This window comes from Pseudogymnoascus verrucosus (assembly GCF_001662655.1).
Source record: "Pseudogymnoascus verrucosus strain UAMH 10579 unplaced genomic scaffold scaffold_49, whole genome shotgun sequence".
NCBI lineage: Eukaryota > Fungi > Ascomycota > Leotiomycetes > Thelebolales > Thelebolaceae > Pseudogymnoascus > Pseudogymnoascus verrucosus.
This window is the reverse complement of record NW_017263700.1, coordinates 168,551-192,021: the sequence shown is the minus strand read 5'-3', so window position 1 is coordinate 192,021 and position 23,471 is coordinate 168,551. Positions and strand designations below refer to the sequence as shown.

General features: G+C 54.7%; 6 protein-coding genes across 6 annotated transcripts; 2 read left to right on the top strand and 4 right to left on the bottom strand.

The window, feature by feature from the left end:
* Positions 1–2,086: 2,086 nt before the first annotated feature.
* SNF3 (Plasma membrane low glucose sensor) lies at positions 2,087–4,796 on the bottom strand (the record flags this gene model as incomplete). Its single annotated transcript, XM_018278207.2, has 6 exons — positions 3,977–4,796; positions 3,550–3,875; positions 3,359–3,503; positions 2,991–3,311; positions 2,498–2,886; positions 2,087–2,442 (listed from the first exon to the last, which is right to left on the bottom strand). The coding sequence occupies exons 1-6, from the start codon at positions 4,072–4,074 to the stop codon at positions 2,087–2,089; spliced, it is 1,635 nt and encodes a 544-aa protein (XP_018127157.1). The 5' UTR covers positions 4,075–4,796.
* Positions 4,797–5,842: 1,046 nt separating this feature from the next.
* On the bottom strand, positions 5,843–8,153 carry NSE4 (nuclear protein). The gene is made up of 2 exons (XM_018278206.2): positions 6,589–8,153; positions 5,843–6,521 (listed from the first exon to the last, which is right to left on the bottom strand). Exons 1-2 carry the CDS (start codon positions 7,895–7,897, stop codon positions 6,334–6,336), a joined length of 1,497 nt encoding a protein of 498 aa, XP_018127163.2. The 5' UTR covers positions 7,898–8,153; the 3' UTR covers positions 5,843–6,333.
* A 149-nt stretch (positions 8,154–8,302) lies between these two features.
* Positions 8,303–11,351, top strand: VPS34 (Phosphatidylinositol (PI) 3-kinase). The gene is made up of 3 exons (XM_018278205.2): positions 8,303–8,438; positions 8,500–8,586; positions 8,643–11,351. Exons 1-3 carry the CDS (start codon positions 8,380–8,382, stop codon positions 11,230–11,232), a joined length of 2,736 nt encoding a protein of 911 aa, XP_018127162.1. The 5' UTR covers positions 8,303–8,379; the 3' UTR covers positions 11,233–11,351.
* Positions 11,352–11,502: 151 nt separating this feature from the next.
* VMA11_2 (v-type proton ATPase 16 kDa proteolipid subunit 2) lies at positions 11,503–12,880 on the bottom strand. Its single transcript, XM_018278204.2, has 5 exons — positions 12,811–12,880; positions 12,147–12,759; positions 12,042–12,072; positions 11,900–11,982; positions 11,503–11,840 (listed from the first exon to the last, which is right to left on the bottom strand). The coding sequence occupies exons 2-5, from the start codon at positions 12,192–12,194 to the stop codon at positions 11,514–11,516; spliced, it is 489 nt and encodes a 162-aa protein (XP_018127165.1). The 5' UTR covers positions 12,195–12,759; positions 12,811–12,880; the 3' UTR covers positions 11,503–11,513.
* Positions 12,881–13,293: 413 nt separating this feature from the next.
* Positions 13,294–17,503, top strand: ROM2 (RHO1 GDP-GTP exchange protein 2). Its single transcript, XM_059464004.1, has 3 exons — positions 13,294–16,011; positions 16,065–17,299; positions 17,360–17,503. Exons 1-2 carry the CDS (start codon positions 13,582–13,584, stop codon positions 16,437–16,439), a joined length of 2,805 nt encoding a protein of 934 aa, XP_059319415.1. The 5' UTR covers positions 13,294–13,581; the 3' UTR covers positions 16,440–17,299; positions 17,360–17,503.
* Positions 17,504–18,193: 690 nt separating this feature from the next.
* VE01_08783 (uncharacterized protein) lies at positions 18,194–23,471 on the bottom strand. The gene is made up of 3 exons (XM_018278202.2): positions 22,472–23,471; positions 18,787–22,315; positions 18,194–18,707 (listed from the first exon to the last, which is right to left on the bottom strand). The coding sequence occupies exons 2-3, from the start codon at positions 21,734–21,736 to the stop codon at positions 18,484–18,486; spliced, it is 3,174 nt and encodes a 1,057-aa protein (XP_018127160.1). The 5' UTR covers positions 21,737–22,315; positions 22,472–23,471; the 3' UTR covers positions 18,194–18,483.

The window sequence follows — 23,471 nt, the reverse complement described above, 5'->3', positions numbered from 1 at the left end:
GGCGACGCATGATCCTGGCTTTGCAGGAAGCTCTTAATTTCGTACGTGGCCTGTTGAATCTTGGAGCCTCCATCCGATGGTCGGCTTCCAGTCACACGCGACTGGGGTGGATGCCTGCCTGGGGATGTCATGACCTTGGGCCCCAGCTATTGGGTTGACACTGTAGCCCTGCTGTTGCGGGATGCAGAGGATCACGCACAGGCTGGCCAATTTCAGCGCGCGAATATTTGTCAGGGGCTGGACTAAGACTCAGCTACTCTCCAGATACTGCGATTGCATCCTGTCTGTCATACACAAGATGCGGCTCTTCATTGCGGCTTTTAACCCACGTCTCTAGCCCCGACAAGCATTGTTACGTTGGGCAATCAACCTCGCTCGCCCCGTGTTCAGCAAGGCTGCGGGGTTTGGCGATTCCGGTGTCAAGATGTACTCCTATTCGACCACAATTCAGAAAAAGAAGAGCGGTGAAGGGGATGCAACCCCTCTATCGTTCGAAGAGTCATTCTTTAAGATTGTGCTGAAGGTTTATGGGTGTGTTGGTCGCAAATACATGTAGATGGGCCAGCAACTGAATAGGAAGACAGCAGAGCAGGAGACATAAGAAGTAAAGGCTTCCATGTTGGTCATTTCTGACGTACCGAGGGCTGTATTCTCTGACGTATTGTATATGCACGTTGCCCTACAGAGAAGCGCCAGGGTGGGGGATCTCCATACACTACAGGCCATAGGAAACGAGGGTATTACCTCGAAGCGGCAAGCAAACATACTAACGTCTACACTGGGGTGGTCACTAATCTTGCTCAATCGGACGTCTCCCGTACTACGCGCCTGCCCCCCCACCCCCCTCCGCTGATTGACACCGAATAATGGGACAGAGCATAGGATATTCCTAGTAGTCAACGCTCTGTGCCTACTCCCGTCACGGGCCGAGAGAATGGTGCAAGCATCTCCGGTAAATTATTCCGTGTGGAGAAAAGAGATATCCTTGCGGCATATGCTATTGATAATGGACAGGTCAAGCGTGGCTACATCCAAGCCGGCCACCCCCTACGAGCCATGGTTAACCACTAAGATTGGTACATTAGCCGGAGCGTGCAGCCACGGCGCCTGGGGTTGGTTGCCATGTGAAGCAAACAATATAGTGAAGGAAGCATGTCATAAATATGCGTGTCATAATGTCTTGGACTCGCGGCTTTCTTCCCCGTAGTACTGCGCCATCCATTACAGGCAAAGCCAATGTCTAAATACCAGGCCGTACTTGTATATCCTCAAGTTGAACCTAGTCTACCATCGTGGAGGGGTCTTTATCACATCATCTAGGGTAGATAATGGGCACGTCGTGGTCTATACACATAGATAAATGAACAAGAGGTAAACCTACAATCTCAAAGCTTGACGGGCCAAGTAACAACTAGAATCCATTCGTCTATAGCCGTAAAATAACCCATCTATGTGTCGTCTATCGGATCTACATGGGAGCACGGCGGCCGTGCGTTTGGGGGCGGCCCGCTCGTGGCGGGTATCGGGCAGTTGGCGCCTACAAATGCCGATTACCCCGCCGACCCCACTACTCCAGTCATAACCAACCTCTCAACATATAACAACCTTGATTTTATTCGCAAATACGCGCACGGGGTATATCGTCTTTCTGGTCGTCCCGGTTGCCAGAGTCTCTGCTTGGATTCTAAGTTGTTAGGTTCTGTCGGTATCTTGGAGAGTCGCTCTCAGACAGGTCTCCCGTCGTAGCGTCTATAAAATAATATATTATTTATAGATAGTAACTGTCATATATCTTACGATTAACAGTAGCGTAACCGATGCGATCCTAATATATGTTGTATATGTGCTGAGGGACAAGTAAATATGCTGAAGAAAAGGCTGGAAAGGTTGCGCAGAAGAGTTGAGCAGCAATCAAGCGACGAACATGGAGATAGCCTCATTGGCGTTTGAGAGATGGATATAGACTGAAATCAAAAATAAAGAGCTATAAATATTAATTAATTCCCACCACTGAACCGCAGATTTCATGTACAGTACAACACAGTACAGTACACCCCTCCCTAACCCCCTGAACTTACATACCCTCTCACTCCGACTTCCCCCCCACCATCCCCGCGTCCCCACTAACCGGCTCTCCCGTCTCTCCTGTCTCCAACACCCCCCCCTCCACCTCCTCCGCCCCCTCCTTCCCCGATTTGTCCGCAAAAGTTTTAGTCGGCACCCATCCCACCGACTTCCTCGCAACACTAACCTCATCATACAGCTCATCGATTTGCTCGAGCGTGAGTCCCTTCGTCTCGTAAATGAAGAAGTAGACGAAGGCGATACAGAGGAAGCAGCAGCCGAACCAGATGAAGAAGATTTTGGACTGGAGATTTGCGTTTCCGGGACCCCATTTCACGAGGTAGGGGGTTGAATAGGCGATGGCCCAGTTGAAGAGCCCTATGTGAGGTTAGCCTGTTGGGCGCCGGGAACCGGGAGAGAAAGGAGTGCATACAATTCGTAGCCGTGGTCATACTTAGACACTTCGCGCGGACCTTGAGCGGGAAAATCTCGCCCGTAACCACCCATGCAATCGGGCCCCAAGTGGCTGCGAAAAAGAAGATGAAAATGCAGATGAATGCAATCCCCGCCTTCTGCGCTGCAACATTATGGACAATAATGTTGCCCGCGGCGTCTTGGGAGGTGGTGGTTGTGCCTAGGACGGCGACGAGGAGCTGGCTGACGGCCATGCCGACGGCGCCCCAGAGCAAGAGCGGGCGGCGGCCGATCTTGTCGATGGCGTAGAGACCAGGGAGGGTGGAGGCGACATTGACGGCGCTGGTGATCATTTGAATGACGAAGGGGTTGGTGATTCCGGAGTTTTTAAAGTATTGAGTTCCGTAACTAGGAGAGGTCAGCGGAGATGCCCTGAGACCCCTGTGATGGCCAGAGAAGGCAGATTATGCCCCGCAACTCTATACCAGTGACAACAAGTGCGTATAACTTACTAGAAAATGAAATTAACACCAGTAAGCTGCTGCAGCGCTTGCAGCAAGCAACCGGTCAAAAGTCGCTTGCCGATGTTGCCACGGAAGCAGTCGAAGTAGGTCGCCTTGCCCAGATGTAGCTCGTACTTGTGGTTTGCCTCGATCTCGTTCAGCTCCTGCACGATGGCTGGATGGTCAACATTGAGTCGTCTGAGGCGGCCGAGGGAGCGCGCAGCCTTGTCATGCCGAGTGCGTTTGACGAGGTAACGGGGGGTTTCGGGGAGGAAGAGCATGCCGCTCCCGAGGATAATTGCATAGGCAAACTGAACGGCGATCGGGATTCTGGTGTAGGTTAGTAACGTGCTAGGCAGCGGGAAGAGGGGACTGACCTGTATGAGCCAGTGTCATTGCGTTTCGACGTAGCATTGTCCACGACGGCAGCTATGAGAAGCCCAATGGTGATGGCCAGTTGATATGCCCCTACGATAACACCACGGATCCATTTCGGTGCCGTCTCAGACTGATATAGTGGAACTGTAGCGCGTCAGTTAAATTCCAATTAAGCTCACGGCTAACATACTCAAAGCAGAAACCAGCCCTACACCAAAACCAGCAAAGAAGCGTCCAGCCAAGAAGAGTGGAATCGCCGTAGCGGCAGTCTGCAGAATAACGCCAAAGGAGAAGACTATAGCAGCGCCTACGAGCGCCAATCGACGACCGAGGAAATCGGCGAATGGTGCTGCGGATAGCGAGCCGAAGAAGGTACCGGCAGACAGGATAGAGACGATTGCCGCGGTGTTCGAGGCGGAGATGTCGGGATCACCATTCGCATCGCGCGTGCCGTCGGTGAAGAGCGCTTTCCAGTAGTCCATGGCAATGATGCCAGAAATCGTACCTGTATCATATCTGGGGGATGTTAGGGCTTGCACATCCCTCATCCTCCCCTCATCCCTCTCTCGCCCTCTCTCTCCCTCACTCGCTAGGATTAGATCATGGAGTTCACTCACCCGAAGAGAATACCACCAAAGGCAACGAAGAAACCAATGACAATGGCAGGCCACGAGCGGCCGGGCACGTCTTTCGGCTTCTTCAGAGCGAGACCCATGGTGATTTGCTGTATTTTCCAGAACAGGAGAGATTTATCTTTGTAATTGGGGAGAAAGTGAGAAGTCAATGGGAATACGCAGGAGGTATGACAGATCCCATTGCCTGCCTGGGGCGGGCGGGGAAATCATCATTTATACAAGCAGCAGAGCACCGCATAGGGAAGTCGCGGGGGAGGGCATGGAAGCGAAGGATAGGAAGGGACCAGGGAGGGGTAAGCAGGGTCAACGGGTGTTGTGCGTGCATTGGATGGGGTGCACGACGTGTATTCGCGGGGACTTGTTTGAGGTTTGGGTAAGAAGGAGCAGGTAAGACACACATCCTCACGGTGCGGGAGTTAGAGCTTGAATGGTAGCGGTAGGTAACCCCTCATCGACCCGTGGTGCATAAACAAGATGTCTGGCGATATCGAATGAACGACGTGGGTTGCCACTTCCGGTGTGGTATCCGCGGCGTAAACGCGGTCAAATACAGGTTATAGAGGGGAGACAGAAGTGTCGCAGAGCAGGTAGGTGACGGGGACACTGAGTGCTCCGTCCTCGTCCATGTATGGAGTACAGTATCTCCACGGCTTGGTATCACATCTCTCACCTGATATCCCACTGAAGATCCTCCTCGCCCATGTTTCTCTCTCTCCCGTCGTACCCCAGACTTCCCCCACAATCCCATATCGTACTCATCATTCAATATCATTATGTGCTGGCGGTGTAGTGTTCTTTTCTTTCTCCCGTCTTCTCCGTTGATTCTCACCCGCCATCTACGTCAAGGACGTCCAAAAAAGGTTTCACCGGCGCCAATCAGCGCGCGCTTCCAATCCGGCAGACAGCGTTCTCCCTGCACCCGGCACTTGACCAGTAACATCCCTGCCCGCATTGTAGCAGATACGGTATAGTCCCGTCGATATAGCAATTTACAGTACGATCGATACGATCGATACAATGCGATATAATATATCTGTATACCATCATGCCGCTTTCAGACGCGTGTCAGCTATGGATGGCGTGCGGGGTGAGTATATACAGCTCGCAAACAGACACGGAGCTGTGTACCAGCTGCTACGGCGCTGGTAGAACTGTATTCCTCGTCACGGTATCAAGCAAACACACGCGGATGACAGTACACACCGTGTACTCCTACTCCCCCCCGCCGCAATGTACCCCGAGCTCTCTGCATCGTCTGGTTCGCAGTCTTGTGATGCGTGACGTGGTAAGACCTATTTCTCCTCGCCGCGGTGCGTGGCACCGTCCGAGAATATCACCGTGAACCACAGCCACTACAACCACTCCGCCGCCGTAACCATGGCAATGCAACGGATCGCCCTGGCTGGAGGAGTCGAGCTCAAGCCCCAGCCCAGACTTATTGCCACCCCCTCCCCCCTCCCGGCTGGCGTACCACGTGTGCCGTATGTCTTTACTAGTAACAGCGGGTGGGGAGGAGAATGCGGGGTGCTTTGGCTTGTAGTGGGAGTGGAAACGGGAGACGGGCGGTGATACACACTGTGGATGGATATCTCCGTACTTCAGATCTTGACTCGTGTGCTCATCACATCGTGTGAGGGCAGTTGATGGAGGACGGTGGATTATGACAGCACAGCAACGGTCCGATTATGGCGTTGGGAGGGGCAGGGGGCTGGCCCGTCATGATCGATGGTTGCTGGGAAGAGGGTAGCGAATATGGGGAATTTTACAGCAAGCACGGTACAGAGTTCCAGACACGGGACGTGCAAAATATTAGAGTGCGAAGAGACAAAGAAAGCCGCCACAGCATGAGTGAAATTGTCTGATGATGAGTCTACCGCCTCTAAATCGAGCAACTTTTCAAAGCAAATCCGCCTCCTCCTGTCCCCCTCTCCCTCATTAGCTAAAGCCAAATCCCCCTCATCTTATCCAGCCAAACGCCATAAAAGACCTATCAAGCAAGCACCTAGTGGTATCAATATGCCGCAAAAACAAAACGCCAACCCCCCGCTCCGCCACCTAACGCCCGTCTCCCAAGCTTTTTCTTTTCTCAGCAAAAATCTGTGTATGTGTATGGTGTGTCTCGTGTAGTCTTGATGATAGTGACCGCGCCAGCAAACTCCGCATCATTCGTGAATAAAAATTAGTAAAAACCCTCCCCCGCGCTTAAAATGTAGCAAAAAAGCCCCCTCCTTCTCCCAATGTGATAGGCTCCCTGTATTCCCAAGCTGTTCGACTGCGAAAGGTAGGTCTGGAAGGGACGTGAATTCAAGATGAAGTCGTGTGGCTCGTGGGACACACGTCTAGCTGTACCACCCCCTCGCGCCGACGGCCCGCTGCACAACCTCTTCTCTATGCTCGATGATCGGCTCGCGGATCTCGAAGACCTCGATAAGCTCCTCCCATGTAGCCATGTCGATCGCGAAGATGGCTTGGTGCTTCGAGACGTCCTTCTTGAGCGCCTCTGCGCGCCCGAGCGGTTCAGCCTCACCTAGCAGGGAATGTTAGCTAATTGTCTCAACGTATCGTTAAGGGAATTAGGAACAGGTGCAACTTACCAAGAAATGGCAATCCGTCCTCATCGACCGTGATAGCCGCCTTGCCATCGCGAATCAAGAAGCTGACATAGAACATATTCTCGACTGTCTGCCCAAACGAGCGCGGATTAATGACGAAGCGAAACAGATCCATCCCACCATCAGCATTAAGCCCATGTCTACGCATCAGCATCTTAACCTCCTCGTCCGTAATCCCCTCCCACGCCTCCGCCTCACACGCATCCATCCCCGCCGCCGAAGCCTGCCGCAACCTCTCCATAATCCGCGCACACAAGAACGTCAAGCTCGAGTTCTCGCTGCGCTCAATGTCCTCCGGGCGCAGGATCTCCGGCTGCGTCTCGACGAGATCGCGATTCGCGTTCGGGGCGCGCCGTTGGATGACTCGGCGCGCGCGCTTCTCCAGTGAGAGGGGCCCGAGCAGGAAGCCGGGGATGGGAGGGCGGGTGTTGTGCTGTTGGCAGGCGAAGGCGCCGAGGTGGGACCAGTCGAGCATGTCGCCTGCTTCGGGGTCGTCGTCGTCGTCGGGGTTGTCGCCGTTCTGGATGGTGCGGCGGCGGGACTGTGTGGAGGTGGGCGCGCGAGAGGGAGTGGGGGCGGAGCCTTGGCCGTTACGCATGAAGGTCATGCACTTGGCGACGAAGTGGTCGATGTCGACGCGGCGGTCTGTGTCGCCGAGGGTGAGCTTCTCGATTTTCTTCAGGGAGAGGTCGGCTGCGTTGGCGATGAGGCGGGAGTCGACTGTCGCGTCGCCGGTCTGCTTGACGCCGTTGAGGATCTCGTCCGCTTCGAGGAGGGTCTGTTTGAGTCCTTCATTGTCGGCGTGGAGAAATTCGGCGCGGTTGTTATTGAGATCCTTCTCGAGATTGCGGAACCGCGCGCGGAGTTCTCTGCGCTCTTGCAGGTCCTGGTCGGGATCGTAGTTGTCGCTGCTGTCGTCTCCATTCTGGCTCACCGGCGAACCGTTCTCAGGTTCCCTGGTCCTCCGTCTGACGGATCGGCTCCTGTCACCCGCGTCGCGAACCTCCACAGCCTTGCGCTTGACACTCCGTCCATTGCTGATTTCTGATAGTCCACGGCTCACCGGCGGCCCGGCCATGCCTTCGGGTCCCTTTCCCTTATCGACACGAGAGCGTGCTGCCTTATTCTCTTTGTCGGACGACTGTGACGCGGCGGAATGTGGGGAAGATGATGGCGATGTGTCTCGGGGCGCCCTGTTCAGTGATCGACGCGGGGTAGGTTTCGGTGAGGCGTCCCATACATCCTCACTGTATGTCGGAGCGCGGGATTTTGATGGCATGAGTCGCGCCATGTATAATCGTCTGATGTGGAACTTTCGGGAGTGTTGGGGAAGAAATGCGCGATTCCCTCCCTTGCTTCACTTTAGCTAGCGCCAAATTCCAAACAAACAAGTTTGCGCGTGAGTTTCCGGTGGCGTAGAATATAAATATAAGTCGTTATTGGCGATCGCAGTATTGAGAGACGCCACAAAAGAGTGCGGAATCGAAGGTATCGAAGTAATTGTTGATGATAAGTCGGACTTTGTTCTAGTGAAAGTTAGATACGCGCCCTCATTGAGGCATCGTTCGTCTGTCAACGCGCGATCTGTGGCTTGTGCTGTTAGGCTGGCTGGCACGGACCATCTTTTAAGTGGTTAGCTGTGCCATAATTAGAGGCTCGCCAGTAACTCCAGTAGTCTGGTGGTGCGACGAGACGCCTTGGAGGTTATCCGGTGCAACAGACTTTGCTTGTATAATATTTCTATCTTCTGATATATTCTGAGGAGAATGTATCATGGATCCTTTTTCTTTTGCAAGCTCTGAGGCCTTAGAGCTACCTCTTAATGTGAAGATGTAAGTCTTTCCCGACGTCACCCAGTCTGTTACCTTGAGGGCTCTTCCTAACATTGAGCAGTGTGCGCCTCGAAGGAGAACAGACCCAGATCCCATTTTCGACTTTAATAAAGAGACCCGACCTGCGACATATAGGATCAAATATCAGGTATTTACAGGCCGCCCCGTTCCCATCAAGTACCATGCTAACAGCTCCATCCATAGCCCTCATTCAGACCTCTACTTGACTGTGCAGCTATGGGCCGACTCGAAGCCTCTTACAGTCCCAGTGCGAACTCCATATAAGCCGTTCAAGAATGAGAGGAAATGGGGGAACTGGTTGACACTGCCTGTTACATTCAATACGCTTCCCTTGACGGCGCAACTCGCGATTACTGTCTGGGACGTTTCTCCCGCCGGTGGGGATGGAGCTCAAGGACACTCGATACCCTTCGGCGGAACCACATTTCCTCTTTTCGATAAGGAAAATACATTGCAGAAAGGTCGACAGCTATGCCACTTGCACCGGCGCAAAGCCGCCGACGGGTTGGCCGGGACATCCACTCCATCGTCATTGCCGACGCGCCGGAGCGAAAAGAATGGAAAGTCGGAGAACGGACTGGTGGATAAGGAGCAGGAAGAAGCTGAGAGGTTAGAAAAGCTGCTGAAGAAGCATGAGATGGGAGAAATTCCTCGGGTGGAGTGGCTTGATCAACTGGTTTTCCGCAACATCGAAAAACAAAACATTCTCTCGTCAAGCCCGTCAGCCAGGTCGCTGCAGAACAGACGTTCGAAAACGGACGGCGACATCACCACGCTCGACGGGGAGGTTGAAGCTGATATTGAGAACGAGGTATTCACGTTGCATATTGAGCTACCACGCTTCGATTTCCCAGTCGTATTTTCTGACCACGAGTACCCGCCTCCACCTATATCTTCGATGCAGCACTTGTCCTCATCGCAAAACAACATTCTTAAGCCACCACCAGTAGTTTATTTTGGACCAGGTGTCGATGGGAAAGGCGAGGATGGGTCGTTTGGAGGACGCCTTGTGCGTATATATGACCCCGAGGTAGGCTCCCGAGACAACCCCGCCGAAACCAAGCATCGTCGACTCGTGCGTGGCCACAGAACAGGGGCAATGGACCGTGACCTAAGGCCGAACGCGAGATTCCGTGACGAGTTGAATCAGATTGTTGGATCACCTCCGACCCATGCACTATCGCCAGATGAGAAGGATTTGATTTGGAAGTTCAGACATCATCTTACGAAAGATAAGAGGGCATTGACCAAATTTGTTAAATCGGTCAACTGGCAAGATAATAGCGAGGCTAGGCAAGCTGTTCAGCTCCTCTCGAAATGGACTGAGATCGATGTCGACGATGCTCTTGAGCTCCTGGGTCCAAGCTTCGATAATTCAGATGTGAGAGCATACGCAGTTGACCGTCTACGAAAATCCGACGACGATGAACTGTTGCTCTACCTACTTCAACTAGTCCAGGCCCTCAAGTTTGAACATAAAACACCAAATTCATCAGATGAGCCTAAAGCAGACTCTTCTCTCGCCCAATTCCTCATTGCACGAGCCGCGAAGAGCTTCATGCTCGGTAACTACTTCCATTGGTATCTCATGGTCGAATGCGATGACAAGAGCCCTGGACAGCCCCCACAATACCGCAAGCTCTTTGCAAAGGTCGAATATGACTTCATGATAGAACTAGAGAAGACACCCACCGGCAAGGAAACCCGAAAGGTACTCCTCCGGCAAGCCGAGTTCGTCGCCGTCATATCCAAGATCTCGCTCGAGATAAGCGCCAAAGGAGGTCCAACTATAGCCAAAAAGGCGGAGCGAGCCAAACAATTCCTCATGGATCCGAAGAACGAGCTGATCAATATCGACCCCCCTCTACCTCTCCCACTCGACCCATCCATCCTAATAAGCGGCGTCTACCCCGAAGAAACAGCCGTCTTCAAATCCTCTCTCTCCCCCCTAAAAATGGCCTTCCGCACCTCCTCCGGGCGCCACTACCCCATCATCTTCAAGACCGGCGACGACCTCCGCCAAGACCAGCTCGTCATCCAAATCATCACCTTAATGGACCAGCTCCTCCGCAAAGAGAACCTCGATCTCAAGCTCTCCCCCTACAAGATCCTCGCCACTGGCGCCACCGCCGGCGCCGTGCAATTCGTCCCCTCCTCCTCCCTCGCCGCCATCTCCACCAAACACCGCAGCAGCGGCCAACCCCCCATCCTCACCTACCTACGCACCCACAACCCCGACGCCACTGCCCCCCTCGGCGTCCGGAAGGAGGCAATGGACACCTACGTCAAGTCGTGCGCGGGATACTGCGTAATCACCTACCTCCTCGGCGTCGGCGACCGACACCTCGATAACCTCCTCCTCGCTCCCTCGGGGCACTTCTTCCACGCCGACTTCGGGTACATCCTCGGGCGCGACCCGAAGCCGTTTGCGCCGCTGATGAAGCTGGGCTCGGAGATGGCGGATGGGATGGGGGGACAGCAGGACGAGAATTGGGCGAGGTTCAAGGAGTACGCGTTCACGGCTTATGCGGCGCTGAGGAAGCAGAGCGGGCTGGTGCTAAATCTATTTGGGCTGATGGTGGATGCGAATATTCCTGATATCCGCGCGGAGCCGGAGAGGGTGGTGGAGAAGGTTATGGAGCGGTTTATGTTGGAGATGAGTGAGGAGGAGGCGATTAGGGGGTTTGAACGCATTATTGAGGATAGTGTGGGGGCGATTTTTCCGGTGGTTATTGATCGTTTGCATGGGATTGTGCAGCATTTCCGGACGTAGGGGATGGGTATGGGGGTTGGCAGTATGGTGTATTGGTGTTTGATGTGGTAGGCGATCGCAGACAGCATTTATAGAGCAAAACAGATGTTATATTGTACTGCACTAATAATATTGACGACGCATGCTTAAATTGAACATGTGAACAGCAAACACCAAACTCCACGTAATGCAGCACTGGCCCTTGGCAACCAGTGGTCTATCTAGACCTACACCCCTCTTTCCCCCTTCCCCTCCCATTCCCCCTCCATATCCTACACACCCCTCACCTCCCCTCCCTTCACTCATCCCCTACTCTTCGTATTCAAAATCAACGCCACAATCAACCCATACAACCCCAACACCTCCCCAAAAATCAGAATCAACACCATCCCCACAAAAATCCTCGACTGCTGCATATAACTCCTCACCCCCATATCTCCCACAATCCCAATCGTATAACCCGCCGCCAAACCCGTAAGCCCGACGGACAGGCCGGCGGCGAGATGCAGGAAGCCCGTGAAGAGCGCGTAGTGCTGGCCCGGGGGAGGGGCCATGTCGCCGGCGATTAGGACGGCGATGACGAGGGAGTAGACGGCGATGATACCGGACATGACGACGGGGATGAGGGACTGGAAGTCGAAGGATTAGCGGGGGGGTGTGGAGAAGAGGGGAGGGGGGGGGGTGTTACCTTCATGATGAGGTCTGGCCTAAAGGTTCCCACGCCCGCGATTCCAATGCCCGATTTCGCCGTGCCGTATGCGGCGCCAATAGCTATATCGTGTTAGCCTTCCGCACCCACATCTCTCCTTCAAGTAGTGGTGTAAGCTTACTGCCAAAGATCATCGCAAACGCAATTCCGGCCTGTCAAAGCTGTCAGCTCTCTCCATCCAGACTACCCAATGCCTGTGTTAAGGGGTGGGCGGGGGCTGCCATACCATTCCGATGAACGGCGCGAACTTGGGGGCGGATTCCGAGTCTGCCATTGTGGAGGCAGGCGCAGAGTCTTGGTGTGCTGGTGGTCTGGTACTGCTGCGATGGAAGCAGATGCGTTGGAGGGTCGTCGATGCGTGCACCGCGAGCCAGCCAGAGGTCGAAGCTATCCGCGAATGGCGCTAGCGCGTTTGCAGGTAGTTTCATGGCATGTGTCACGTGATTATATTGGGAAAATGAATGAGTCGCAGGGAATGAATCGCGTAGTTGATGGTGAGTGGGACATGATTAGATAGCATATATCGTGAGAATGTATCAGTGTATGTTTTTTGTATGCCTCAATATGGCATGACTTGATGCTGAGAGAGGCCCTGTGGATTGTATTTTGGGATCTCCAATGACGATGCCCAGGATTCGTGAAATAGAGTAGACACAGCCTCAGTTGGACCCGCTTCTTGCTTAACACAGCCACAGCCCCTTATCATAGTATGGAGCTGGGAATGCACTGTGCCTCTCACTAGCCACGATGGAGTTGATGGAGTACGGGAGAATGACGATGAGGTAGTCGGCGTGTCCGTGGAAGAGAACTGCAGTAGTAGGGTATTGTTCATGGATACTCTCACAATTGTCAGTGGGGAGTTGTAGCTGTGCGTGCTGCAGTAGACTGACTGACGTTGAAACACAGTTCGGATACACTCCATCCCGGGTATATACAATAATAATATAGGATATATTAGAATATGCACACAAATCTAGAATCTATCACATCAATATATGATTTATATCTCCAATTATCTCCCCATTATCTCCTTGTGGACCTCTTTCTTCAGCTTGACTAGGTGCTCTTGAAATTTTGATGTGTGGCACGACTGACGCTAGACTATTTCCCGTTAAACACCAGAACCAAGATCCCTCTTCCCCCTCCCAGGCAGGTCAACCCCATCTAAACTTGCTGTAGCGGCCTGTAGTGTCCACTAAACTTGCTGTAGTGCCCACTAAACTCGCTGGAGTTGCCTGTCGTGCACACTGTAACTTCCCTGTAAATCCCCTGTAACTCCCCTGTCCTTGCCTGAACTTGCCTGTCTCATTAGCGCATCTCTAGCCCACTTTAGCCCACTTGCCCTCTGCTCTGGTACTCCGCTACTCATACTACACTCAATACGCTATCCCGTACCTTTTCCCATCCAAGAACAACCAAACGGCCTTGTCAGCCAACAGCCAACCCTCAACGACCAAATCCCCAACTCCACACACTGAACCACAACCACCTGCATATTCCAACCCTTTCTACGCTCTGGCTGTGACCACAACTTCAATGTCATACGCCTTGCCCCCCTCTCAAGGCCTGAGACTGTGCGCTGCCTCCTAGCACATTCTTATTCCCCCGACGGACCCGGCCATAATAAGGATTGCCTCTGGTCTCCACAGATCGATCCCGCCATGGCAAATTATCAAGGACCTAGGCCAAACGGAGGCAGGCAGAGCGACTATGGCCAGCCGCCGTCATCAAACAATCAGCGGGATGCCGCCTTCTCCAACATCTTTGGTGCTGCGCCGCCACCAGGTCGCTCCCAGACCATGACCTCCTCCAACCAACCCCTCAACATGATGCCGCCGCCTGGAAGAACACAGACAATGGGCTCGCAGTATGATGGACGGTCTCCCATGGGCCGCGAGCCTCCGCCGCGAATGCCTCCTCCCCGACAGCCTCCGCCGCGGCAGCCAGGAGGATATCCTCCGCAATCGCCCTCATACGGACCCAACGGCCAAGCCGGCCCCAATGGTTACTACCAGGGCCCACAGAGGCCAGCCTCAAACAGTGGCCCTCAAGTTCGCGATCAGCAGCTACCTCCAGCTCCTCCTCGGCTAGACCAGAGAAGGCCATATCCAGGACCCCAGCGGGTGGACATGAGACAACAACCTAATATTTCCCAGCAGCAGCAGTTTGCGCAACAGCAACGACAGCCCCCGCAGCGAGCATACAGCGGTCCAGGTCCGGCCATGAACTCTGACCCGTATCGCTCGCAGTCAATGGCGTCGATTTCACGGCCGCAGATGTACCAGGCGCCACCGAGCAACTTTCAGCAAGCACCCGCGAATGCGTTCCGACACGCACCATATCAGAACAACCAGCAGATGTCGTCTAAGATCACGGCGCAGGGCCGCCCGGTTCCTGAAAGAACGCACGATGAGCGCACGATGTCCATGACGAGTTATCCGCAAGGACGAGACCACCAGACAATGAGTGGTCGTGTTATACCCAATAGACGCGCGGAAGAGCCGCAGGAGAGGACAAATGGATATCAGATTGAGACCCCCGGTGCTGCCGGATCTATGACCCGCACGACCAGTATGGCGTCAACACAGGTCACTGAAGGCTCGGGTCGCTCTATGTCTATGGCTTCGACAATCGTTCCTCCGGAAAGTGTCAATAATAGGACATCTGTTAAGTCGAATGGCAGCGGGACAGGACGGAGGGCGGCTACCAAGGCTCCCCTCGTATATCCAGCTCTGCTGTCTCGTGTCGGAGAATGCTTCCGGGATAGGATTCAAACGGGAGACCGGACGAAGAACGACCTCGCATATAAGCACGCATTTAGCGGTGCGGAAGCGGTGGACGTCATCAGCTATATCATCAAGACTACGGATAGAAATCTTGCTCTGCTCCTGGGTAGAGCTCTGGACGCCCAAAAGTTCTTCCACGACGTTACCTACGATCACAGGTTACGAGATGCGCCGACTGAGATGTATCAGTTCCGAGAGACTATGATGGATGATCCCTCCGACACCCCGGAGGTCAACGGTGTATTCGTTCTGCTGACGGAGTGCTATTCTCCTACCTGTACCCCTGACCACCTGTGCTACTCTATTGCGTGTCCAAGGAGATTGGAACAGCAGTCGCGACTCAATCTCAAGCCTCAACCAGGTCTGAGACGTGAGGATTCGCAAGCTAACCTCCACGACAACGAGCCCGATGAACAGAAATTGTGGATCAACACTGTATCCAAGGAGATTGCTGATAGCGTCGGAGACCGCGAGAAGAAGAGGCAGGAGGTCATCTCCGAGATCATGTACACCGAGAGAGATTTTGTCAAGGATCTGGAGTATTTGAGAGACTTCTGGATTTTCCCCTTGCGAGGGCTTGTCAGGGATGTCCCACCTCCTATCCCGGAATCAAGACGAGAAAGGATCGTTCGGACTATTTTCTCCAATATTGTCGACCCCCCGAGTATCCACGGCGTCAGTTCCAAGTTCGCAGAGGCCCTCACGGAACGGCAAAGGAAACACCCAGTGGTTTCGGCCGTTGGCGATATTTTCTTAGAATTCGTGCCCCAGTTCGAGCCATTTATCACCTACGGATCAAATCAGCTGAATGCCAAGTTCGAATTTGAGAAGGAGAGGTCCTTGAATCCGTTCTTCTCCAAGTTCGTGGATGAAACAGAGCGCCGCAAGGAATCGAGAAAGCTGGAACTCAACGGTTATCTCACTAAGCCTACGACGAGATTGGCTCGTTATCCACTGCTGTTGGACAATGTGCTTAAATATACGGATCCGGCAAGCCAGGATATCACGGATATCCCCAAAGCCATTAAGCTGATTCGAGACCTCCTGACTCGTGTCAACGCAGAGTCTGGAAAGGCCGAGAACCGCTTTAATTTGAGGCAACTTCATGAGCAGCTCCGATTCAGACCGAATGAGCGTGTTGACTTGAAGCTTACGGATGAGGGCCGAGAGTTGATCTACAAGGGAGCTTTGAAGAAGTCTCCAACAGACCCAAGTGAGATCCAGGCTTACCTCTTTGACCATGCAATGCTTTTGGTGCGTGTGAAGATGGTGGGCAAGAAGGAGGAAGTGAAGGTTTATCGACGGGTAGTTTCCCAAGTTCTATTTTGGATATGATCTTTATACTAATACTACTCTAGCCAATACCGTTAGAACTGCTGGCAATCAAAGAAATGGACGATGTGGTGCCTAGATTGGGCGTCGTCAAGAGGCCCACCTCAAGTTTACTACCCGGAAACAAGAGCAACACCGCGGATACTACCAAGGGTTTCCCAATCAGCTTCCGCCATCTGGGACGAAAGGGGGGCTACGAGCTAACTCTTTTCGCATCCACTGTGGGCTCCCGGAAGAAGTGGCTCGAGTATATTGATGAACAGCAGGAGAAGCTACGTGCACGTGGGGACTTCTATAACAAGACTACGCTATCTGCCGGCTTCTTCACGGCGATGAACCGTGTTAATTGCGCTGCACCGTTTGGTAAGTCGCCCATGCTGAGGCTAATTGACACAAGCTAACAATAGTAGATGGCGGACGCAAACTTATTTATGGTACTGATACCGGCATATACGTGTCGGATCGAAGGTCAAAGGAGGCAGGGGCCAAGCCGAAACGCGTAATAGACGTGCAAAACGTCACGCAAGTTGATGTCCTCGAGGAGTATCAGCTCCTACTTGTGCTATCGGCGAAATCACTCCTATCGTTCCCGCTTTCAGCTCTCGATCCGAACGAGCCTACCCTCGGCAAACGATCCAAGAAGATCCAAAGCCATTGCAATTTCTTCAAGACCGGCATCTGTCTCGGCCGCCACCTAGTCTGCTGCGTCAAGTCCTCGGCCCTCTCCACGACCATCAAGGTCTTCGAGCCCAACGACGCCATGTCCAAGGGCAAGAAGCAGAAGGGCTTCAAGATGTTCAACAGCGGCCAAGACGAGCTCAAAGCCTTCAAAGAATTCTACATCCCCACCGAATCCTCCTCCATCCACTTCCTCAAGTCCAAGCTCTGCGTCGCCTGCGCCCGCGGCTTCGAGGTCGTCTCCCTCGAGACCCTCGAGACGCAATCCCTCCTCGACCAGGCCGACACCTCGCTCGACTTCGTCGCGCGCAAGGAGAACGTCCGCCCCATCCACATCGAGCGCCTCAACGGCGAGTTCCTGCTCAACTACAGCGAATTCTCGTTCTTCGTCAACCGCAACGGCTGGCGCGCGCGCCCCGACTGGCGCATCGAGTGGGAGGGCCTGCCGCAGAGCTTCGCCTTGTCGTATCCCTGGATCTTGGCGTTCGAGCCGAATTTCGTGGAGATTAGGAATATCGAGACGCAGGCGGTTCATATCATCCCAGCGAAGAATACACGCATGCTTCATACGAGCACGCGCGAGGTACGTCCCCTTGTCCCGTCTAAAATGTCGCGTGGTCAATTTACTAACGCACCCCCACAGATCCTCTACGCCTTCGAAGACGAGCGCGGCGAAGATATCGTCGCATCCATTGACTTCTGGCCCGCTGGCCAACGGCCCGACGCACGCATGTCCATCATGCCGCCTGCGCCGTCGACGGCCCCACAACTCCCCGCGCTGCAGATCGAGGGGGGGTCGTCAAGGCACTCGCATGTTAGGCAGTAGGGGGCTAGTGCTGCGTAAGGGTGACGCCGGTGCGGGTCGTGGCTACGCGGGTCCCAGGCGGATGAGGAGTATACTGGTTCTCGCTGTGCTGAGATGAGGAGACGCGAGACTGGGACGATTAATTACTTGTCAGATGGTGGTGGTGGCTGTATAATAAGCCGCCTGCACTTTGCAGGCGGTTGGGGTGGAAGTGAGGGGGTATTAATTCATTCAATCGCTCCGCCGTTCCCCACAACAGGATGGTGTCTAGGACGAAAGAGAGGCGAGTGAGGTGACGGGTGAAGTGGTGAGCGAGGAGAGAGGTGGGAAGGTGTATTTTCGTTTTATATAGCTTTGAACCATCTGCAGGATTGGTGTGCGGTTAGCTGGGTGTGTGTGTGGTGTGCCGGGGTTGGTAGGAAAGGAAAGAAAAGGGAATGGCGGTGGGTGGGAATGAAAGGGAGGCATGGGGGAGGGGACGGGGAACGGGCTTAAGTCTTGTTTTTTGCTCAGCGTTGCGGCGTAAGTAGCAGTTTATATGAATGGAATGCGGATTACCCTGTTACAATGTAAAGGTCTTTGCAAGCATGAGTATTAATGCTAGAGGTGAAACCACGTATCGAAGATTGAAGGAGAGGGTCACGAAGAATATCAGCACAGAGAGCAGGTGTGGTGTAACGTATATATATCCTGTATCCTATTCCTATATCCTATATCCCGCTGCAATCATGCTTTAATACCCACACCCCTTCTATCGCATTCATCGCTGCGCATTCGCTCATCCAGGCAAACAAGCAAGCAAGCAAAGCAAGTAAGCAAGCATCATGGTATCCGCCGCGAAAAAGACTCCCCGCTACCGCCCCTATTTCCCCGCAATGTAACAAAAACCCATCCAAATAAACGAATCAATCAGAAAACATATCACACATCACAGATCACAACATATAACGTATAACCCCCCTTTAATCCCTCCTCCTACTAACTCTCTCATCCTCACTAGTATCGCTCTCCGAATGACTCTCATACTCCCTCTCCCTCTCCCTCCTATGTCTCCGGCGCTCATAATCATAGTCCTCCCCCTCATCACGATCCTCGCGATGATGGCGTTCGCGGCGATGTCGCTCATGGCGCTCTTTTCTCCTCCTCCGGCGGTCATCGCGGTCCTCGTCTTCGGCTTCGCGGGCAGCTGGTTCAGTCAGTATATGCGAACAGCATAGTTAATGTAGTGATCCTAGGACCATAACAAAGGGGGGGGGGTAACTAACCCCTAATACTCTGCGTCTCCGTCGCATACCCCTGCACCTCCTCCTTACTCAACACCCTCAACACGATCACAAACTCCTCCCTCGCCTCATACCTCTCCCTCCCCCTCTCCAACGCCTCCGGATTCACAAGCTTCCGACTAATCTTCGTCCACCTTGCATCCGCCGGCACCCCCCCATCCCTCTTCGCATCCTTCAACGGCGCCACACCCTCCCGTATCGGCGTAGGATCCTCAGGCCACTTCTGCCGCCCAGGCTTCAGAATCCCCTTCACCGGCCTCGCATCCTCGGCTTTCCCGGATGATGGGCGAGGGGGGGATACGAGGCGGGGGCCCGTGCGCCGCTCGGTGCTGTGGGAGGAGCTGGAGCGGCGTTCGCGGGGGGCCGGGGGGGCCGGGACAGGGGCGGAGGCGGAGGCGGAGGCGCGGCTTAGTTCTGCGCGGATGCTGGCTAGGTCGCGGGGGTCGCGGGGGTCGAAGCGTTCGCTTGTTTGGGAGCGGGTGGGGTCACGGGGGGGGAGGTCGGTGGATTCGCGGGAGGGGCGGTCTCGGTCGGTGTCTCGGGGCCGAGGGACGTCGGGGTCGCGGCGAGTGGCGTCGCGGGGGGGGAGGTCGGTAGATTCACGCGAGGGGCGGTCTCGGTCAGTATCCCGGGGCCGAGGTGCGTCGCGGAGGGGGAGATCGGTGGATTCGCGTGATGCGGTGGCGCTGTCCCTGTTCCGTGCGCCGTCGCGAAGTGGTAGGTCCGTCGATTCGCGGGATGGGCGATCGCGCTCTCTCTCGCGCTCATTCTCCCGCAGGGGTTCCTTAGGCGGGATGGGTGGCGGGGAAGGGTCTTTATCCTTACTATTCAGCGCCTCTCGTAACGCTCTCAAATCCATCGCATCCTTCGCATTAAAAGTCGTAGGGGACGAAATATTCGATTCATCCGTGCGAATCCTATCCTTGCGAGAGCGCGGCGCGAAAGTGTCGATTGTAGGCGGGGAGGCGCGGGAGTCGTGGCGCGACGTCGGCGGGGAGGGAGAGTGGTGGTTGTGTCTCCGCCGGTCGGGGATTTCGATGACGGGCTCGCGGTGGGAGAGGTCTTCTTTGTAGACGGGCTTCTCGACGGGGTTGCGGCCGTTGAGGTCGACGATTGGTGGGGGCTGGTCTTTATCGGAGGAGGTGGGCTCCTTTTCGTCGCGCCGACGGTAGTCTTTATCGATGTCCTCGCGGTAGGGCTTTTCCTTCTCTCGACGCCTGCGAGATTCTACGTCAGAGTCGTCGCGAGGGACTTTTTCGGGTCGGGGGGGTAGTCGCTCGACGGGGTCGCGGCCTGTTAGGTTCACGACGGGGTCTTCGTTCTTCACCTCGCGGCGACGTCGGCGCTCCTCGTCACTATCCCTTTCTCTCCTGCGATCCACATGGTCGCGGCTAGACAAATCTACCGCTTCATCCTCCTTCTCGCGGCGTCGTCGGCGCTCCTCGTCACTATCCCTCTCCCTCCTGCGCTCGCCATGATCACGACCACCCAAATCAACCTGCTCCTCCTCCTTCTCCCGCCGTCTTCTCCGCTCCTCATCACTATCCCTCCCCCTCCTCCTTTCCCTCTCCTCCCTCTCCCTCTCCTCCTCCCTCCCCCCCTTCATCGCACCCAACCCCAGCGCAGCAGCCGCAACACTCAACCCCGCCGCCACAGCCTCCTTCCCATGTTTCCGGTCATCATGCCCATGCTTCCGCTCCTCATGTCCATGCCGCCTCTCATACTCCACCTCCTCCCTCTCGCCCCTCTCGCCCTTCTCATGTTTCTCCGCCCTCTCATACTCATGCTTCTCGCTCCTATCCACCCTCTCCGGCACCGGCGCCGCCGGCACAGGCGGCACCTCAGCCCGAATCCCAAACCCCCTCGTCTCAATCCCCTCATCAAACGTATCCGTGCGTCTTGGGCGCCGGTCCCTCATCTCGTCTTCAGACATATCGTACGCGTCTGCGGCGTACTTCCTCCTCTCCGGCTCCTCGTTATATACAGATACCGGGCGGCGCGTCGAGCTCCGTCGCTCCTGGGAGTCGGATGCGTAGGGGGCTCCGAAGGAGGAGAGGTGCTCGTGGGGCATGGGCATGTGCATTCCGCCTGCATCGTAGACGGGGCCGCGCGGTGGGGGAATCTTGTCGAAGCCGCGCGAGGAAGGCGGGGGTCCGCGTTCGCGCTCGCGCTCTCGGGGCTCGTAGGAGCGTGTGATGTCGCCGTAGCTCGAGATGCTGGAAGGGCGACTCGAGCGCGAAGCCTCATAGCTTTCGCGGCGTGGGCGGCGGCGTGGGGCTCGGTCGAGGTCAAGGTCGTACTGGACCAGGTCTCTAGGGTTCGTGTAACCGTAATCATTGTCCCCGTAATCCGCCACGTTGTCCGGGACGCGCACCAAGGTGTCTGAGTGAATCGGTCGGGAGCGGGGGTATATAGCTCCCTCCCTCCCGCTCCCAACACGCATGAGACGGTCCTTCCCACTCTCCCTATCCAGACTACCACTTATATCCGCATTATCCACCGACATATTGTACTGCCCCCGTCGATAATCCCCCCGCCTCGTCGACGACGACGGAATCGTATACACATCATTCTCCTGACTCGAGCGGTAATTATCGCGCACCGGACTCGCAGGTCCTCCCCCGCCCTGAGCGGCTCCCGGGTATCGCGCATCGGCCGTGACGATGACGGGGCGCGGATTCGAGTCCAGCGTGGCGCGGCGACTGTGGCTGCTACCCTCGCGCGGATCGGACCGCGGGATCTCAGACGGCGGCGGCGCGATCTTGTAGTGCGTGACGACGGGCGGCGGGGCGCCGCGGTCGGCGGGACGCGGCATCGGCGCGGGGAGGTCGTGGAGGTCGTTGTATTTGCCGTAATTGATGCTGGGGGCGGAGGCGCGCGCTGGGTTGTACATGGCGGGCGAGCGAGGCCGCGGTGGGCGGCGGTCGCTCATGGCTTTATGCGGCGGACGCGGCGGCGGCGGCGGCGGTGCGCGGGTTGTTGGGGTCGTGCGGGTTTGGGGGGTGTGTCTCGTAGGGCTGCAGGTTGGGCAGAGGTTTGGGTGGTGAGGGGTGGAGATGAAGGGTCGTTGGGGATTGTGGGATCGCACAGATGGCGATGCAGCGTCCCGGTCGGTCGCTCGCTCGCGGGTATACTCAAAGAGAAGACTGTTTGTTTCGTGGAGCAGTTTCCTCGGTGAAGGAATTTTCTATCCCTTGACTACAGGCGAGCTAGTAATCATGGTTTTATCGTCAGCTCTCATGGGGTCACGGGCCATGGAAAGGGCGAGAAAAGAGAGTGGATGTCGGGCGGGGATGATGAGAGCCTGAAAGTTCAAGAGGGAGAATGAGGAGAAGAAGAGGCCATACTCTGCTAGATAAATGGGGTTTGAGGCTCTCGAGCAAAGCCGTGTGGAATTATATTATTATATATGGGAAAATAAAATAAAAAGGAAGCCGTGAGAGGGCTGTTTTTGACTTGCATGCAGTTTGGGAGAATGTTTATCTGTGTATGTGTATGTGTATCTCTGTATCTGTGTGACTATCAATTGAGGACCTTGTATGGGCAAGAGAAGCACGGGTGCGGCTGTCGCTGCCTGATCAACCCCGCTCTCTTGGACGAATATGTATATTTGTATAGTAATACAGTAAACAAGGCCAAGAGCGAGAAATAAAGAAACCTCACGTACTGTATAATATAGTACAGATCAGTAAAGTAGAGACGGTGACCACAAAGAAAAAGCCGGTGAGTGTCAGCTTTGGCTGAGGTATGAGGGCTGCGGCGCGCTGTGGATGGGTATGGTATGGTATGTGTCTATCCCCTACTCGTCCATCTAGTCGTACAATATCCCCAGCAAGTAGTTTTGTGAGCAGCCGGAGAAGGAAAATTGAGGCTCTTTTCTTTGCCTTCCTTTGTTGACTCAGTCTGTACTCGTATCCCCCTACTACAGCGCAAGTCAGGGTCACGGAAGGGAGACGGAGACGGGGGGGCGATCAATGATGACAATGATGACCGAAAGGCTGTAAGAGTGGGGACGGCGGCGAAAAGGCCAAGAAAGAAGTGCGTCGATGACGTTGGGACGGTGGATCAAAGGATGTAAAAAGACAGTGCGATACGAGAGAAATAAGTCAGAGAACAGGTATTTGAAGGCGTTTGATTAGTTGCTGCCCAAGGGGAGCAATGTAATTTGTGTTTTATATCAATACACAAACATATATACACACAGGACGAAGTGTTATCAAACAAAACCCACATACTTCTCCCCAGCCTTGCTCCTATGTGAAAGACGAAAGACACCACGCCGCCCGGTCTCTGCCTGATAAAGGGCTCAAGCTCAAGATCCCTTTGTCCCACCCCCCATCCTACGGCACTCGGTGCATGGCAGGGTGCATACGCTACTGCAAACTGGTGTACCGGGGAGGAAGAGCGGCATGTCGTGGGTAATCATGGGCTATCATGGGACCGGAAGGCGCAGACCGGCGAGGGGGAGGGTGGTGCATATGCGGGGATATATATATACACACGCATATATAATATACGCGGATCCGGTGTGGAATGCCACTGTGTGTCAAATCGTCGTACTGTCGAGTAAGTGGTGTTTTATTAGTACTCACAAACCAACGATGGCCACCCAGGTATTCGTATCCCACCCACCAGCAACAAAGCCGGTGATGATCTCCCTCGCACGC